Here is a 19,262-nt window from a genome sequence, read left to right on the forward strand (position 1 = left end):
GGGTAGGGTAAGGCTGCTGGAGGGGCGTTTACGGTTAGACACTAGGGGAGGGTTAGGCTGATGGAGGGGAGGTTATGGTTAGACGCTAGGGTAGGGTAAGGCTGCTGGAGGGGAGGTTACGGTTAGCCAATAGGGTAGGGTAAGGCTGCTGGAGGGGAGGTCACGGTTAGACACTAGTGTAGGGTAAGGCTACTGGAGGGGAGGTTATGGTTAGACACAAGGGTAGGGTAAGGCTGCTGGAGGGGAGGTTACGGTTAGACACTAGGGGAGGGTTAGGCTGCTGGATGGGAGGTTACGGTTAGACACTAGGGGGAGGGTTAGACACTAGGGGGAGGGTTAGGCTGCTGGAGGGGAGGTTAAGGTTAGACACTAGGGGGAGGGTTAGACTGATGGAGGGGAGGTTACGGTTAGACACTAGGGGGAGGGTTAGGCTGATGGAGGGGAGGTTACGGTTAGACACTAGTGTAGGGTAAGGCTACTGGAGGGGATGTTATGGTTAGACAATAGGGTAGGGTAAGGCGGCTGGAGGGGAGGTTATGGTTAGACACTAAGGGGAGGGTTAGGCTGCTGGAGGAGAGGTTATGGTTAGACACTAGGGGGAGGGTTAGGCTGATGGAGAGGAGGTTATGGATAGACACTAGGGGGAGTGTAAGGCTGCTGGAGGGGAGGTTACGATTAGACACTAGGTGGAAAGTTAGGCTGCTGGAGGGAGGTTACGGCTAGACACTAGGGGGAGGGTTTTGCTGCTGGAGGGGAGGTTACGGTTAGACACTAGAGGGGGGGTTAGGCTGCTGGAGGGGAGGTTAAAGTTAGACACTAGGGGAAGGGGAAGGCTGCTGGAGGGTAGGTTACGATTAGGCACTAGGGTGAGGGTAAGGCTACTGGAGGGGAGGTTACGGTTAGGCACTATGGGGAGGTTACAGTTAGGCACTATAGGGAAGGTTAGGCTGCTGGAGGGGAGGTTACAGTTATGCACTAGGGGGAAGGTAAGGCTGCTGGAGGGGAGGTTACGGTTAGGAACTAGGGGGAGGGTTAGGCTGCTGGAGGGGAGGTTACGGTTAGACACTAGGCGGAAAGTTAGGTTGCTGGAGGGAGGTTACGGTTAGACACTAGGGGGAGGGTTAGACTGCTGGTGGGGAGGTTATGGTTAGACACTAGGGAGAGGGTTAGGCTGATGGAGGGGAGGTTACGGTTAGACACTAGGGGGAGGGTAAGGCTGCTGGAGGGTAGGTTACGATTAGACACTAGTGTAGGGTAAGGCTACTGGAGGGGAGGTTATGGTTAGACACAAGGGTAGGGTAAGGCTGCTGGAGGGGAGGTTACGGTTAGACACTAGGGGGAGGGTTAGGCTGCTGGAGGGGAGGTTGCAGTTAGACACTAGGGGAGGGTTAGGCTGATGGAGGGGAGGTTATGGTTAGACACTATGGTAGGGTAAGGCTGCTGGAGGGGAGGTTATGATTAGACACTAGGGTAGGGTAAGGCTGCTGAAGGGGAGGTTATGGTTAGACACTAGGGTAGGGTAAGGCTGCTGGAGGGGCGTTTACGGTTAGACACTAGGGGAGGGTTAGGCTGATGGAGGAGAGGTTATGGTTAGACGCTAGGGTAGGGTAAGGCTGCTGGAGGGGAGGTTACGGTTAGACAATAGGGTAGGGTAAGGCTGCTGGAGGGGAGGTCACGGTTAGACACTAGTGTAGGGTAAGGCTACTGGAGGGGAGGTTATGGTTAGACACAAGGGTAGGGTAAGGCTGCTGGAGGGGAGGTTACGGTTAGACACTAGGGGAGGGTTAGGCTGCTGGAGGGGAGGTTACGGTTAGACACTAGGGGGAGGGTTAGACACTAGGGGGAGGGTTAGGCTGCTGGAGGGGAGGTTAAGGTTGGACACTAGGGGGAGGGTTAGGCTGATGGAGGGGAGGTTACGGTTAGACACTAGGGGAGGGTTAGGCTGATTGAGGGGAGGTTACGGTTAGACTCTAGGGGGAGGGTTAGGCTGATGGAGGGGAGGTTACGGTTAGACACTAGGTGGAGGGTTAGGCTGATGGAGGGGAGGTTACGGTTAGACACTAGTGTAGAGTAAGGCTACTGGAGGGGAGGTTATGGTTAGACACTAGGGGTGGGTTTAGGCTGCTGGAGGGGAGGTTACAGTTAGACACTAGGGGAAGGGTAAGGCTGCTGGAGGGGAGGTTACGATTAGGCACTAGGGTGAGGGTAAGGCTGCTGGAGGGGAGGTTACGGTTAGGCACTAGGGTGAGGATAAGACTGCTGGAGGGGAGGTTACAGTTAGGCACTATGGGGAAGGTTAGGCTGCTGGAGGGGAGGTTACAGTTATGCACTAGGGGGAAGGTAAGGCTGCTGGAGGGGAGGTTACGGTTAGGCACTAGGGGGAGGGTTAGGCTGCTGTAGGGGAGGTTACGGTGAGACACTATGCGGAAAGTTAGGTTGCTGGAGGGAGGTTACGGTTAGACACTAGGGGGAGGGTTAGACTGCTGGTGGGAGGTTATGGTTAGACACTAGGGGGAGGGTTAGGCTAATGGAGGGGAGGTTACGGTTAGACACTAGTGTAGGGTAACGCTACTGGAGGGGAGGTTATGGTTAGACACTAGGGGGAGGGTTAGGCTAATGGAGGGGAGGTTACGGTTAGACACTAGTGTAGGGTAACGCTACTGGAGGGGAGGTTATGGTTAGACACAAGGGTAGGGTAAGGCTGCTGGAGGGGAGGTTACGGTTAGACACTAGGGGGACGGTTAGGATGCTGGAGGGGAGGTTGTGGTTAGACACTAGGGGAGGGTTAGGCTGATGGAGGGGAGGTTATGGTTAGACACTAGGGGGAGGGTCAGGCTGATGGAGGGAATGTTACAGTTAGACCCTAGGGGGAGGGTAAGGCTGCTGGAGAGGAGGTTACGATTAGACACTAGGCTGAAAGTTAGGCTGCTGGAGGGAGGTTACGGTTAGACACTAGGGGGAGGGTTTGGCACCTGGAGGGGAGGTTACGGTTAGACACTAGGGAGGTTAGGCTGCTGGAGGGGAGGTTACAGTTAGACACTAGGGGAAGGGGAAGGCTGCTGGAGGGGCGGTTACGATTAGGCACTAGGGTGAGGGTAAGGCTGCTGGAGGGGAGGTTACGGTTAGGCACTAGGGTGAGGATAAGGCTGCTGGAGGGAAGGTTACTGTTATGCACTAGAGGGAGGGTAAGGCTGCTGCAGGGGAGGTTACGGTTAGGCACTAGGGGGAGGGTTAGGCTGCTGGAGTGAAGGTTACGGTTAGGTACTAGGGGGAGGGTAAGGCTGCTGGAGGGGAGGTTATTGTTAGGCACTAGGGGGAGGGTTAGGCTGCTGGAAGGGGAGGTTACGGTTTGGCACTAAGGGGAGGGTTAGGCTGCTGGAGGGGTGGTTATGGTTAGACACTAGGGGGAGGGTTAGGCTGATGGAGGGAATATTACAGTTAGACACTAGGGGAGGGTAAGGCTGCTGGAGAGGAGGTTACGATTAGACACTAGGCGGAAAGTTAGGCTGCTGGAGGGAGGTTACGGTTAGACACTAGGAGGAGGGTTTGGCTCCTGGAGGGGAGGTTACGGTTAGACACTAGGGAGGTTAGGCTGCTGGAGGGGAGGTTACAGTTAGACACTAGGGGGAGGGTAAGGCTGCTGGAGGGGCGGTTACGATTAGGCACTAGGGTGAGGGTAAGGCTGCTGGAGGGGAGGTTACGGTTAGGCACTAGGGTGAGGATAAGGCTGCTGGAGGGGAGGTTACTGTTATGCACTAGAGGGAGGGTAAGGCTGCTGCAGGGGAGGTTACGGTTAGGCACTAGGGGTAGGGTTAGGCTGCTGGAGTGAAGGTTACGGTTAGGTACTAGGGGGAGGGTAAGGCTGCTGGAGGGGAGGTTATTGTTAGGCACTAGGGGGAGGGTTAGGCTGCTGGAAGGGGAGGTTACGGTTTGGCACTAAGGGGAGGGTTAGGCTGATGGAGGGGAGGTTATGGTTAGACTCTAGGGTAGGGTAAGGCTGCTGGAGGGGAGGTTACGGTTAGACAATAGGGTAGGGTAAGGCTGCTGGAGGGGAGGTTATGGTTAGACACAAGGGTAGGGTAAGGCTGCTGGAGGGGAGGTTACGGTTAGACACTAGGGAGAGGGTTAGGCTGCTGGAGGGGAGGTTATGGTTAGACACTAGGGGGAGGGTTAGGGTGATTGAGGGGAGGTTACGGTTAGACACTAGGGGGAGGGTTAGGCTGATGGAGGGGAGGTTACAGTTAGACACTAGGTGGAGTGTTAGGCTGATGGAGGGGAGGTTATAGTTAGGCACTAGGGGGGTTAGGCTGCTGGAGGGAAGGTTACAGTTAGACACTAGGGGGAGGGTAAGGCTGCTGGAGGTGAGGTTATGATTAGGCACTAGGGTGAGGGTAAGGCTGCTGGAGGGGTGGTTACGGCTAGGCACTAGGGTGAGGATAAGGCTGCTGGAGGGGAGGTTACTGTTAGGCACTATGGGAAGGGTTAGGCTGCTGGAGGGGAGGTTACAGTTATGCACTAGAGGGAGGGTAAGGCTGCTGGAGGGGAGGTTACGGTTAGGCACTAGGGGGAGGGTTAGGCTGCTGGAGTGGAGGTTACGGTTAGGTACTAGGGGGAGGGTAAGGCTGCTGGAGGGGAGGTTATAGTTAGGCACTAGGGGGAGGTTTAGGCTGCTGGAAGGGGATGTTACGGTTAGGCACTAGGGAGAGGGTTAGGCTGCTGGGAGGGGAGGTTACGGTTAGGCACTTGGGGGAGGGTAAGGCTGCTGGAGGGAAGGTTACAGTTAGGCACTAGGGGGAGGTAAGGCTGCTGGAGGGAAGGTTATAGTTAGGCACTAAAGGGAGGGTTAGGCTGCTGGAGGGGCGGTTACGGTTAGACACTAGGGGGAGGGTTAGGCTGCTGGAGGGGTGGTTATGGTTAGACACTAGGGGAGGGTTAGGCTGATGGAGGGGAAGTTATGGTTAGACTCTAGGGTAGGGTAAGGCTGCTGGAGGGGAGGTTACGGTTAGACAATAGGGTAGGGTAAGGCTGCTGGAGGGGAGGTTACGGTTAGACACTAGTGTAGGGTAAGGCTACTGGAGGGGAGGTTATGGTTAGACACAAGGGTAGGGTAAGGCTGCTGGAGGGGAGGTTACAGTTAGACACTAGGGAGAGGGTTAGGCTGCTGGAGGGGAGGGTATGGTTAGACACTAGGGGGAAGGGTTAGGCTGATTGAGGGGAGGTTACGGTTAGACACTAGGGGGAGGGTTAGGCTGATGGAGGGGAGGTTACAGTTAGACACTAGGTGGAGGGTTAGGCTGATGGAGGGGAGGTTACGGTTAGACACTAGTGTAGGGTAAGGCTACTGGAGGGGAGGTTATGGTTAGACACAAGTGTAGGGTAAGGCTGCTGGAGGGGAGGTTGTGATTAGACACTAGAGGGAGGTTTAGGCTGCTGGAGGGGAGGTTGCAGTTAGACACTAGGGGAGGGTTAGGCTGATGGAGGGGAGGTTATGGTTAAACACTAGGGTAGGGTAAGGCTGCTGGAGGGTAGTTTATGGAAGGACAATATGGTAGGGTAAGGCTGCTGGAGCGGAGGTTATGGTTAGACACTAGTGTAGGGTAAGGCTACTGGGGGAGATGTTATGGTTAGTAGACAATAGGGTAGGGTAAGGCGGCTGGAGGGGAGGTTACGGTTAGACACTAGGGGGAGGGTTAGGCTGATTGAGGGGAGGTTACGGTTTGACACTAGGGGGAGGGTTAGCCTGCTGGAGGGAGGTTATGGTTAGACACTAGGCGGAAAGTTAGGTTGCTGGAGGGAGGTTACGGTTAGACACTAGGGGGAGGGTTAGGCTGCTGGAGGGGAGGTTATGGTTAGACACTAGGGGACGGTTAGGCTGATGGAGGGAAGGTTACAGTTAGACACTAGGGGTAGGGTAAGGCTGCTGGAGGGGAGGTTACGATTAGACACTAGGCGGAAAGTTAGGCTACTGGAGGGATGTTACGGTTAGACACTAGGGGGAGGGTTTGGCTGCTGGAAGGGAGGTACGGTTAGACACTCAGGGGGGTTAGGCTGCTGGAGGGGTAGTTATAGTTAGACACTAGGGGGAGGGTAAGGCTGCTGGAGGGGAGGTTACGGTTAGGCACTAGGGTGAGGATAAGGCTGCTGGAGGGGAGGTTACAGTTATGCACTAGAGGGAGGGTAAGGCTGCTGGAGGGGCGGTTACGGTTAGGTACTAGGGGGAGGGTAAGGCTGCTGGAGCGGAGGTTATAGTTAGGCACTAGGGGGAGGGTTAGGCTGCTGGAGGGAAGGTTATAGTTAGGCACTGAGGGGAGGGTTAGGCTGCTGGAGGGGAGGTTACGGTTAGGTACTAGGGGGAGGGTAAGGCTGCTGGAGGGAAGGTTATAGTTAGGCACTAGGGGGAGGGTTAGGCTGCTGGAGGGAAGGTTATAGTTAGGCACTGAGGGGAGGGTTAGGCTGCTGGAGGGGAGGTTACGGTTAGGCACTAGGGGGAGAGTAAGGCTGCTGGAGGGGAGGTTACGGTTATGCACTATGTGAATGGTTAGGGGTTAGTGATGCTCACCGCCAGAAGTGCCGTCGGTTCAGCCAGGAGATACCATCAGCTGACCACCGGACCCAGAAGACAGCTGACGAAACAAGTCACCACTACACCACCAGGAACATTTTGTTGACATTCTAATCACGACGACATTTCATCAGTGACGACGATGATGAACGTCGGCGGGATCAATGTCGAAATGCCAAGCTTCTCAACATAACGACCATGTTGACATTATGAATGTTGGTAAAATATACCAGACCCCTTATAGCAAATTATAGTGTTCATTCTAGCACCCTGCACCTGTCACAACCCGTGCAGTTCCTCTTTCTCAGGTCTGTATCTCAGCAGCTTGTTGCATCAGCCAAGTGCGCTAGAAGCACCAGAGCAGAGAGCGACACCCCAGGAAGGAAAATATGAACTGCACGCGTTGTGACAGATCCAGGGTGCTAGAATGAACACTATATTAGTCTGTAGATAACACACAGTACTACGTGCATGAGAATGTATATCTGCTGTCTGTATAGCACTCCAGTGTATGTCTGTGCAATAAGGACGATAAAGATTACATTGAGCCGTACCGCGTAGAGGATCTCTGGTCTCCAGCCCCGAAATAACCGTTCCTGGCCCATATCTGGTCAGCTCTGCTTCCCAGGGAGCTAACACGTTGTCTCCGGGAATTATACCATGTCTCAGTGCTTCGTCATACTGGATAATGTCACCAACACTTGTCTTCTGCAGCGTGGCAGAGTACCTCTCGCTCTCCGAACTCCGCTGGGTAAACTCAATTAGAAAGAGCCCCGGTTTCTCCTGGTGTGAAGAGAAATGTGGTTTAGATTAGCTGCAGTGAGCAGGTGAAGGGGTTTGGTCAGGAACTCTGCTGCAATAAATTGTAGGCAGGAATGGAGTAAGGCGCAGAATGTAAGGGGATGTGGTCTGGAAGCCGACGGTCTAAATGCCGACCCCCAGCTTTCAGACTCTCTAATCCCGGCGTGGTACTATTGACAGGCGACGAAACCTTGATGCCTGTCATTAACCACACGCCGGAAGACCGACGGCCGGCATACCGAGCGAAGGTAAGCCGGGCGCGCACAGCCGTGGCGGGGGGAGGGTTAGGTTTAGGGCTCCAGAGGGGGCTTAGGGTCAGGCACCCCTCCCCCTCCCGGGAGGGTTAGGTTTAGGCTAGGGGAATGGGGGGTTAGGGTTAGGCACCCACGGGGGGAGGTTAGGGTTAGGCACACCTAAGGGAGGGTTAGGGGGTAGAATTAGGTTAGCGATACTTACCTTAGAGACGATCGAGATCTTCACCCTTGCTGGGCTGCCGCTGTCAGGATTTGAACCGCCGGCCTGGCCCGGCCATGCATACTACACCCAATTAAAGGAGTTGTGGTTTGATGCTAGTCATGATTTCTGCAGATAAAACTAGTTGTACAGAAGGTAAAGTGGCGATTTGGTAATAGAGGATGCAAATCGCGCATACGTGCTGTAACCCATAGCAACCAATCAGATTTCGGCTTTCGCGAAGACTCCCGTACACGCTGCAATTTTAAATTGTCAATACTGTTTTACAGGTAATCGCCCTGAAATTGCCCCTTGTCTGGGCGCATAAACACAGATGGAGCCATCAGATACGAACAGGACGATGACCAGATCTGCAGGACGGTATAAGCGGCGGTTATCTGACCGACTTCTCAAACCAACCAAAGTTATATGGCTGACTATAGTCCGATTATACTACTGATATAAACTGACATCTGATTGGCTGTTATGGATTACATAGTTTCAAGACAGCGTTTATAGGGTTTGTTGGCAACTCTCTACTACAGTGATTCTCAACCTCAACCCTCAAGTTTTCCCAACAGGTCATATTATGAGGTTTTCTGTCGGTGGAAGCAGGTGGGATAATTACTCACCCGACACAATACAATAACGTACCTGTTCCTGATTAAAGACATCCACAAAACATGACCTGTCGGTGGTAGTTTGGGACTGGAGTTGAGAACCCTCAGCCTCTTAACTCTACACTTGCCCATCTGCCCACCGACCGTGGGCAGGGTCATCTTCCCTGTCATTGTCACCCTTGTGCTATCTATGCCAACATTTGCCCCCTGCCCATGTTCCCCCTCAGCGACTCTGATACTGCATAAAGCGGATTCGCCTGCTCCTCGCTGCGACTCATCTCTACTTGCCCTATTCCTGCCCACTTTCTTAGTCTACCCTGTCTGCGGTTTTACTGTCTGTGTTTTGGCTATGTCATTTTGGTGTGTGGATTTTACTGTTGTGTACTTTATGTATGCTATGTTATTTTATATATGCTGTATAACTTTACATAGTTGTGTTTACGCTTCGTACGGTGCTGTGGACACTTTGTTGCCAATTAGAAATAAAATATAATAATAATAATTTTAACATCCAATAGTGTGTCTGCCTTTATCGGTAACCTCTCTCATGTTTTATTATGACATCATATGTGGATTATTGGCTCACCTCTTGTCTCACCACACCCATGTAGTAAAATTGATCGGGATCTCTCCGTGCCAGCACTGTTTCACGTCTAATGATGGGGGTTAGACACGGGAATGTTGGTGGTAATTCCACCTTTTTACACGTCACGCTGGTGTAATAAGAAGGGTAGTGACCAGTCCAGGAGCATCTGCAAAGAAGAGAATCTGCGTGACAGGACCATTGATATTCACTATTGTCACAGTGTAATGGTTTCACCACCAGCAGATCTATCGCTGGTCACATGGGCTGTGATGTCACATGGATAATTCTCCACAAAACTACTCTGATGTCCAGTAATGATCTAAATGGAATTGATCATTTTCAGACAAGCTAATTGACACGGTGAGAAGGCGATAGCTCTGGGTCTGTGTGGGCAGGGCTGCCGAGACTAGACTGGAGGCGTGGCCAGTCTTGGGGGCCTTGCTCCGCCTCCACAGATGACCCAAGCTTGAGAGCAGGGGTCAGGGAACTTTCTTACCTTTTACCCCAAAATATATTTAGATACGCCGGCGTTACCCCCTTGATTTGATAGGAAGGAAATCATATAGTAGTGCCCCCATATAATGCCCCTGTAGTAGTGCCCCCATATAATGCCCCTGTAGTGCCGCTTGTACAAAAATAAAAAAACACCTTAATCCCCGCTCCTGCATCCGCCGCCGTCCTGTCCTCCCGGCTGCTCCTCGGAACTATGGGAGAGACGCCATGATGTCTCTACCATAGTGCGCATGGAAAGAGGCTGAAGCTGGAGTTCAGAAGAGAACTCCAGCCTCTGGCTAATGTGGCGCTGCAGGGAAGGAGCCGGGCGCCCGCTGGTAATAACATCTCAGCGGGCTATCCGGCTTAGAGCCTCCCTGCGGCACAGCCGGGCATGCATATGAATCTTTCTATATTATAGAATGATTCATATGCATGCCCGGCTGTCCGTCCATTACCCCCAGGAATTACATTTTTACCCCATGTGGGGTAATTTACCGCTGGTCCCTGACCTCTGCTATAGAGGAGTCTGGCCACCCACATCCAGTGTTCTGCACTCGGCAGTGTGTGGCCAGCTTCAGGGCTTTGATTGTTGTGTATCAGAGTGTATTAGTAGACTGTGAGCAGATTGCAGAGATTTTTAGTATGCTGTACAATAGGGCAAACTGTGAGTATCCTGCTTTAGTGGAACAACATGTCCAAGCATGCCTTGTCAGCCTCGCAGTATATGAATTTGGAGAGAGTCAATTGTTGCAGCAAAGACTTAAGATGGGTGTACACACTAGACGATTTATATATTGGACAATTTGTTGTATTGGGGCGAATCAGAATGACAAGTTGTCCGCTGTGTACGCACTACTGGGCGCTCCCGTGCGTCGTTCGTCATATCTTCAGATCTGCTTGCAGTGCAGGTCAATCTGAAGATCCGGAGAACGACACCATGCTTTTGGATGCGGCGGGGGAACGTCATATTGGGCAGTCGTACACCAGATTTCTCAGTGCGTTTAGATCACCCGATATATATTGTGTCGTCACATCTGCCGTCGCTGGGTGAACACATCATCTATGTGTACCAAGCATTAGGGCGGGTACACATCAGACGTCATGTCGTCCCATCCCGCAGATTCCAGCAGCATATCACACACATCATCTGATGATAGTACGCACTACCGTGTGCTCCCGCCCGCAGACATCGGGGTCGTCCCATCTGCTGCGCTGCACGGCAGATGAGAATGACCCGGCGGCTGACAGCATACGTGCACTATATCGTGTGTCTGCGGCCAACCAGCATCTCATCGCGCCGGTCGTGCCGTCGGTCGATGTGTCAATGTCGTTCTGATATGTACACAGTATATAACTTGTTTATAATACACAAGGGATGTGAATATACATATAAACTCCTGTAAATAATAGCTGTATACTATTAATTGGGAATTCTGATGTATTTTCTTGTAATCAGTGAGTTCAGTGTTCACTAGGAAAACTTGTGTGATATAAGGTATAAAGCTCTGCGCTCCCTAATGCACTGTACATTATTACTGATATTAGAAGTCAGCTGTCACCCTGCTACTCCTCAGTAACTCCTGATAATCATCTAATGCAGTAGATATTGCATTGTCCTATATTTCACTGTCTCAGGCATACACAGAAGATGATTTCAGATGTATAATAGTCTTATTAGAATTGACATTTATTTAACGGTTAAATTCACACAGACCCCACTAAGAAGGAATAAGGATTGTAGGTGCCGCTCTGCAGCAACAGGATGTTAATATGTAAGTCTGGCCCGTTTGGAAGCAGCATAGTAGTGTTGTATCAGGTAGGAGGTAGGAGGTACTCACCGGCCGTGGATGGAGTGGTGGGCACCACATGGGTGGGCTGTAGCAGAACAGCCACATAGAGGCTCGGGGTGGGTAATCAGACTGTGGCAGGAGAGGGTAGTGACAGGAGAGGTCACACTGCAATACTTGTGGTCCAGGCACAGCGACCTGATACAGTGATCCATCGTGAGCGTCAGCTCTGTGGGAGAGAGTTACAGGTCAGCTCAAAAATACAATTCATGAATATGGGGATAATACATCTAATAAAAAAAAAACTACAAAAGACCCCCCCCCCCTCCCTCTCCTGCCTAATATACCCAGGGAAATGCTTCAGCGTAAGGTCTCATTTATGAACTGCAAAAGTGAAAATGTGCCTAATTGTCCTCATAGCGCATTCATAGGAGTGCGCCTACCCCGAGGGATCCGGTCTAAAGATCTACTGTAAAAAGGTAGACAATGTCTAGATAGACACCAGATGTTAGACAGGCAATAGGTCGACAGTGACAGAAGGTCGACACTAAATGTCAACGGGTAATAAGGTCAACATGGGCAAAAGGTTGACATGCAAATGGTCAACATGAAAATGGTCGACACATGATTTTTTTGTTTTTGTTAGGGTTAGGCACTTACCGGAGGGTCAGGCACTAGAAGGGACGGTTAGGGTCAGGTACCTATCCCGACGGTTAGGGTTAGGCACCAAGGGGAGGGTTAGGGTGAAGATTAGAGTTAGAAAAAAAAAAAACATGTTGACCATTTTCATGTCAGCCTTTTGACACTGTCGACAATTTGCACATGTCGACACTTTGTCCCTGTCGACCTTTTGTCCCTGTCGACCTATTGCCTGTCTAACATCTACCTTTTTACTGTCTACCTTTTTACTGTAGATCTTTCAATCCACATCCCTATTCCGAAACCGTCACTTCAGAGACCAGGATCTGACCACTATAGGATCATCCCCTTCATTGAATTTCTTCCCTGAAGTGCTGTTCTGTTCATCTTTATTTAAGTCATAAGTGACTCATGCAGGACTCATGCAGGAAACACAGGACTGACGTCATTATAGGTGGGTCTGTTCGGCCTGATTCTGAGTTGGGAGCAAAGCAAAACAGGTAACTTTACACCTGAACCAACCCTGCTGCGCTGCAGGTGGGGGAGATGTACAATGCGTACTTACATTTGGGATGAGTGTGTATAAACTGAAATCTAAATTGCAGTGTAAAAATAAAGCTGCCCAGCACTATAGGTTGTAAGCTTGCGAGCAGGGCCCTCTTACCTTTATGTCTGTCTCTTACAACCCAGTTTTATTCTATTCATGTTGTTTCAAATTGTAAAGCGCAACGGAATATCCTGCGCTATATAAGAAACTGTTAATTAATATAATAAAATGTGTGGCCACATGCAAAAGCAGCCAGTATTTACCACTGCATGCAAAATAATAAATGTATTTGCACCCCTTAAATTGCAGCGTGGTTTATCCAGGTACACAGTCACTTGCTCTTTTTTCTTTGGTCCCAAATCAGAATCAACCACTTTGTGTGCTTGAATGACTATTAATTACACTGTTAGAAAATCACATTTCCTATACAGAGTGCACTAGAGAGGAGTAACAGATGTAACATTAACAGTATAGAGGGGCTGATTACTGAGACATCCTGAGTGACAGTCCTGCCAGGAGGGAAATGCTGCTCCATATACAAAGAAAGAAACCAACCGCACAAGATATTCATTCTATATTTTAGAATTCAATACAGGGTCCCCTTTTGCTGTTTTATGTATAAAATATAAGTGTAGTAAGCTATGGAGTGCGACCACTTCACAAGCAAATTATACACGAAAGAAATAGAAAAGGCAGGAAAAAATGTATAAAATATAACTTTCATTGCGCTTATTAAAATAATGTGAAAAGAAAAACTGCGATAATGCTAAAAATGTAAAGAGATGTGAATAAAGACAGAAATAGTGCTTAAAAAGACTGCAGTGTGCAGGAATGCTGCTATGTACAGGAATGGTGCTGTGTGCGGGAATGCTGCTGTGTGCGGGAATGCTGCTGTGTGCAGGAATGCGGCTGTGTACAGGAATGCTGCTGTGTGCAGGAATGCTGCTGTATGCGGGTATGCTGCTGTGTGCAGGGATGCTGCTGTGTGCAGGGATGCGGCTGTGTGCAGGGATGCTGCTGTGTGCAGGAATGCTGCTGTGTACAGGAATGCTGCTATGTACAGGGATGCTGCTGTGTACAGGAATGCTGCTGTGTACAGGGATGCTGCTGTGTGCAGGAATGCTGCTGTGTACAGGAATGCTGCTGTGTGCGGGAATGCGGCTGTGTGCGGGAATGCAGCTGTGTGCGGGAATGCGGCTGTGTGCAGGGATGCTGCTGTGTACAGGAATGCTGCTGTGTACAGGGATGCTGCTGTGTACAGGGATGCTGCTGTGTACAGGGATGCTGCTGTGTGCGGGAATGCTGCCGTGTACGGGGATGCTGCTGTGTGCAGGAATGCTGCTGTGTGCAGGGATGATGCTGTGTGCAGGGATGCTGCTGTGTGCAGGGATGCTGCACATATGCTTCTGTGTGCAGGAATACTGCTGTGTACATGAATGCTGCTGTGAGGCAGGAATACTGCTGTGTGCAGGAATGCTGCTGTGTGCAGGAATGCTGCTATGTACAGGGATGCTGCTGTGTGCCGGAGTGCTGCTGTGTACAGGAATGCTGCTGTGTGCAGGAATGCTGCTGTGTGCAGGGATGCGGCTGTGTGCGGGAATGCTGCTGTGTGCGGGAATGCGGCTGTGTGCAGGGATGCTGCTGTGTGCAGGAATGCTGCTGTGTACAGGAATGCTGCTGTGTACAGGGATGCTGCTGTGTGCAGGAATGCTGCTGTGTGCAGGGATGCGGCTGTGTGCAGGAATGCGGCTGTGTGCGGGAATGCTGCTGTGTGCGGGAATGCGGCTGTGTGCAGGGATGCTGCTGTGTACAGGAATGCTGCTATGTACAGGGATGCTGCTGTGTACAGGGATGCTGCTGTGTGCGGGAATGCTGCTGTGTACAGGGATGCTGCTGTGTGCAGGAATGCTGCTGTGTGCGGGAATGCTGCTGTGTACAGGGATGCTGCTGTGTGCAGGAATGCTGCTGTGTGCAGGGATGATGCTGTGTGCAGGAATGCTGCTGTGTGCAGGGATGCTACTGTGTGCAGGGATGCTGCACATATGCTTCTGTGTGCAGGAATGCTGCTGTGTGCAGGAATGCGGCTGTGTGCAGGGATGCTGCTGTTTGCAGGAATACTGCTGTGTGTTGGGATGCTTATGTGTGCAGGAATGCTGCTGTGTACAGGAATGCTGCTGTATACAGGGATGCTGCTGTGTGCAGGAATGCTGCTGTGTGCAGGAATGCTGCTGTGTACAGGAATGTTGCTGTGTGCAGGGATGCTGCTGTGTGCAGGGATGCTGCTATGTACAGGAATGCTGCTGTGTGCAGGAATGCGGCTGTGTGCAGGAATGCTGCTGTGTACAGGAATGCTGCTGTGTACGGGAATGATGCTGTGTACAGGGATGCTGCTGTGTGCGGGAATGTCTCTGTGTGGGAATGCTGCTGTGTACAGGAATGATGCTGTGTACTTGGATGCTGCTGTGTGCAGGGATGATGCTGTGTGCAGGGATGCTGCTGTGTGCAGGAATGCTGCTGTGTGCAGGGATGCTGCTGTGTGCGGGAATGCGGCTGTGTGCGGGAATGCTGCTGTGTACGGGAATGCTGCTGTGTACGGGAATGATGATGTGTACGGGATGCTGCTGTGTGCGGGAATGCTGCTGTGTACGGGAATGATGCTGTGTACAGGGATGCTGCTGTGTGCAGGGATGCTGCTGTGTGCAGGAATGCTGCTGTGTGCAGGGATGCTGCTGTTTGCAGGAATGCTACTGTGTACAGGAATGCTGCTATGTACAGGGATGCTGCTGTGTGCAGGAATGCTGCTGTGTGCAGGGATGCTGCTGTGTGCAGGAATGCTGCTATGTACAGGAATGCTGCTATATGCAGGAATGCTTCTGTGTACAGGAATGCTGCTGTGTACAGGAATGCTGCTGTGTACAGGAATGCTGCTATGTGCAGGAATGCTGCTGTGTACGGGAATGCTGCCGTGTACAGGAATGCTGCCGTGTACAGGAATGCTGCTGTGTACGGGAATGCTGCTGTGTACGGGAATGCTGCCGTGTACAGGAATGCTGCCGTGTGCAGGAATGCTGCCATGTGCAGGGATGCTGCTGTGTGTAGGGATGCTGCTGTGTGCAGGGATGCTGCTGTGTGCAGGGATGCTTATGTGTGCAGGGATGCTGTGTGCAGGGATGCTGCTGTGTGCAGGAATGATGCTATGTACAGGAATGCTGCTATGTGCAGGGATGCTGCTGTGTGCAGGGATGCTGCTGTGTGCAGGAATGCTGCTGTGTACAGGAATGCTGCTGTGTGCAGGAATGCTGCTGTGTACAGGAACGCTGCTGTGTGCAGGGATGCTGCTGTGTGTAGGGATGCTGCTGTGTGCAGGAATGATGCTGTGTACAGGAATGCTGCTATGTACAGGAATGCTGCTATGTACAGGAATGCTGCTGTGTACAGGAATGCTGCTGTGAATATCTCCTTTATATCACAATAAAGATTTTATGTTATTCCAATCAAGTTTTTCTGTCCTAATTTAGAAATATTGTATCAGCATGGACTCATAAAATAATTTTTTAGTAACACTGTTATACCCCTTTTACACCGATTTAAAAATCCGGGGTTGATGCACGTGAATGCGCATCAACCCGGGATTTTTGTCGGTGTAAACGGATCAACCCGGGTCCAGTGACCCGGGGATCCGACCCGGCTGGATTGCAGGGTTGAGCACGGATCTTTCCCGTGTCACCCTGCAGTGTAAACGGCGCGAGCCAGGTTACGATGACCCTGGTTGCGCCGCATGCCTCCCGATTGGCCGGCTTCAGTGGCGCTTGGAGATGACATCACCTCCAAGCGTCCACTGCCGGGCCGACCAGAATGGAGCAGCACACCCCATCTGCTCTCTGTGCCTCTGGACTGCTTCAGAGTAAGGTAAGGGGGTCGCGGAGGGGGAGGGAGGGTAAGAAGCGCTGCTCACCTGCGCCGGACAGCTGGGTCAGTGCTGACCCGCCTCCGGTGTGAACGGTGCCCGGGTCGGCGCCGCAGTGTAAAAGGGGGTCTGTCCCGGGTCTGATCCAGGATGGAAATGTGTTCCAAATCCCCGCCAGACCCGGGACTTTGATGTAAAAGGGGTATTAGTGATAGATGAGGATAGCAAGCCAAACAGGATGTCTCCACAGTGTAATATTCTATCCACTGTGATACAATGTTTATTATTATAAATTCTATGTAAATTTTTCCCTTTATAGAGTTTGTATATTCACATCTGTTAATATTATTGTTATTGGAAATAGTCTTCCTATATTGCACACAATAACTTGTATAACCATATAAGGGCCAAATTCAATTAGGGGCGAAAAGTCGAGATCGCCAAAATAGCGTCCGCCGATGCAAAGTTTTTGCTGCATTCGCCAGTTTTGATGCGTTTTTTTTGCGTACTTTCTCAATGCGCACGCCTGCTTTTTGCCCTATCCAATTGCAAAACACGCTAAAACGCAAATGTGCGAAAACTACGAATGGCGCAACTAGCAAAAAGTGCAGCACATTTTGGGGACATCAGTCTGTACCCCATAAAAAGCCTAACTGACCCTGGAAATCGTATATAGAAGTGTATTAATAGCCCTAATAAAAGTATTTTGGGTTCTTAAATTGAATCAGATGGCCGTTATATGCATATTTGCATAAGTGTGGAAAAATTATATAAAGCACTTTATTTTTGAAAAATAATTGTAGTTGGGGGTACATTAAAATGGGTGCTAGTATATTTTTGTGGCTATAAAGTGCAGTTTAAAAAAAAAAAAAAAAAAAAAAATACACCTGCAGCAACCACCTGCAATCCTAAAAACACCTGCCCCATCTATACAGCCCCCCAAAACACCTGCCCCATCCATACAGCCCCCCAAAATACCTGCCCCATCCATATAGCACCCCAAAACACCTGCCCCATCCATACAGCTCCCCAAAGTACCTGCCCATCCATACAGCACCCCAAACACCTGCCCCATCCATACAGCACCCCAAAGTACCTGACCCATCCATACAGCACCCCAAAACACCTGACCCATCCATACAGCCCCCCAAAGTACCTGACCCATCTATACAGCCCCCCAAACACATGCCCCATCTATACAGCACCCCAAAACACCTGCCCCATCCATACAGCCCCTCAAAACACCTGCCCCATCCATACACGCCACAGTAGACTCTGGACACACTCTAGTGCCCAGAGTCTGCTGATTCTGCGGTGGCCGGCCCGTGACGAGGGATTCACACAGGCCCCCTCCTCTCTAAAGACGCCCCTGAACAGACATCTAGGGGTAAATTTACTAAAGTGCAGGGTTTTTAGAAGTGGAGATGTTGCCCATAGCAACCAATCAGATTCTAGCTATTATCTTCTAGAAGGTGCTAGATAAATGTTAAGTAGAATCTGATTGGTTGCTATGGGCAACATCTCCACTTCTAAAAACTCTCCCTTTAGTTAATTTACCCCTAGAAGTCTATTTACTAAAGTGCGGGTATTTAGAAGTGGAGATGTTGCCCATAGCAACTAAACAGATTCTAGCTATCTTCTAGCAGGTGTTAGGTAAATGTTAAGTAGAATCCGATTGGTTGCTATGGACAACATCTCCACTTTTATAAACCACGCACTTTAATATACCCCCTAATGACACAAAGTAGCAGGTGCCCTGTTCAAAGTACACAAAACAATGGAAAACCAAACAAAACACAAATACACATAGTTACAAAAGCATGGAAAACCAAACACAGATACACAGTTATATCATAATTTAAACTGTATACATATATATATATATATATATATATATATATATATATATATATAAAATTTTATTTTTTGCTGCATTTGTATCCATTATTTACAAAGTATCTAAATAATAAATAAACCTAATTTGATTAATCTACTTTTTTTTTAATTTATATAACATTTTATTTCACTTATTTACTGTTAGAGCCATTACTGTTTGTTTATAACTTTCTTATAGCAGAACAGAGTCACTCATATTTAATATGTCTGTAGGAAAGGAAAATTGCATGAAGTCTAAAAACTACATTAATCCAGTATAGTATTATGAAGTCTAAAAGCTACATTATACAGTATTATACATTAAAAGATAATACAAAACAAGTTTTAGGGCTTTATTTTTTTACAATATTTTATTTTTAAGTTTGGCTTTCATTTCTATTGTGTTACACACTCTTGTATGTCAGAATAATACTGTATATTAGAGTGATGCTGTATGTACCATCATCTCATTGTATGGAAAAGTAATAAGATGAATTTGCTGTATAGAAATGACTTGTCACAGTATAAGTGTAGCAGGACAGGGATGACAGGTAATAAAAGCTGCAATATTCCCCCTTATTATACGTTGTGTTATAGACCGACCCCCAGACCTCTTACCGTTATCCCCAGCGCTGTGGTGGATTCTGTGTCTCAGTGTCCGGCCCATGGAGAGTTTCCTGGTTACTGTGTCTCATGTTTCTGGTTACTGTGTCGGTTGCTATAGGAGCAGTAGGGAACAAGAGGAGATATATATCACTGCCAGCTACTAACCAGGGGATACAGTTACTGCACAGGCTCTCCCCCTGTACTGATAACGTGCAGATTATTATTACACACCAGTGATGCTAAAAAACTCCTGTAATGTTATATTTACAAAGTTAGCTCTGATGTCATCTGTGTTCCTTAGGAAAACTCAGTTATAGACCCCCCCTCCCCCCTCCCACACATACACAGATACATAGTTATATATTCTGCAGATCATTACATTAC

The 19,262-nt window shown here is 49.8% G+C and overlaps 1 protein-coding gene across 2 annotated transcripts in view; it reads right to left on the minus strand.

The window, feature by feature from the left end:
• Nucleotides 1–18,970, minus strand: part of CUNH11orf16 (chromosome unknown C11orf16 homolog) — a 38,093-nt gene extending 19,123 nt beyond the window's left edge. The window contains exons 1-4 of one of the 2 annotated variants that reach the window (XM_088447093.1): nt 18,891–18,970; nt 11,356–11,533; nt 9,023–9,188; nt 7,117–7,345 (exon numbers count right to left, since the gene is read on the minus strand). In XM_088447093.1, the coding sequence (XP_088303219.1) occupies nt 7,117–7,345; nt 9,023–9,188; nt 11,356–11,533; nt 18,891–18,939 (622 nt within the window). In that variant the 5' untranslated portion in view covers nt 18,940–18,970. Of the gene's footprint in view, nt 1–7,116; nt 7,346–9,022; nt 9,189–11,355; nt 11,534–18,890 lie in introns of those variants that run through there. The other variant, XM_088447094.1, reaches the window with a different exon arrangement.
• Between the last annotated feature and the right edge of the window lie 292 nt (nt 18,971–19,262).

This window comes from Taudactylus pleione, unplaced genomic scaffold, assembly GCF_031769625.1.
Source record: "Taudactylus pleione unplaced genomic scaffold, aTauple2 ptg000418l, whole genome shotgun sequence".
NCBI lineage: Eukaryota > Metazoa > Chordata > Amphibia > Anura > Myobatrachidae > Taudactylus > Taudactylus pleione.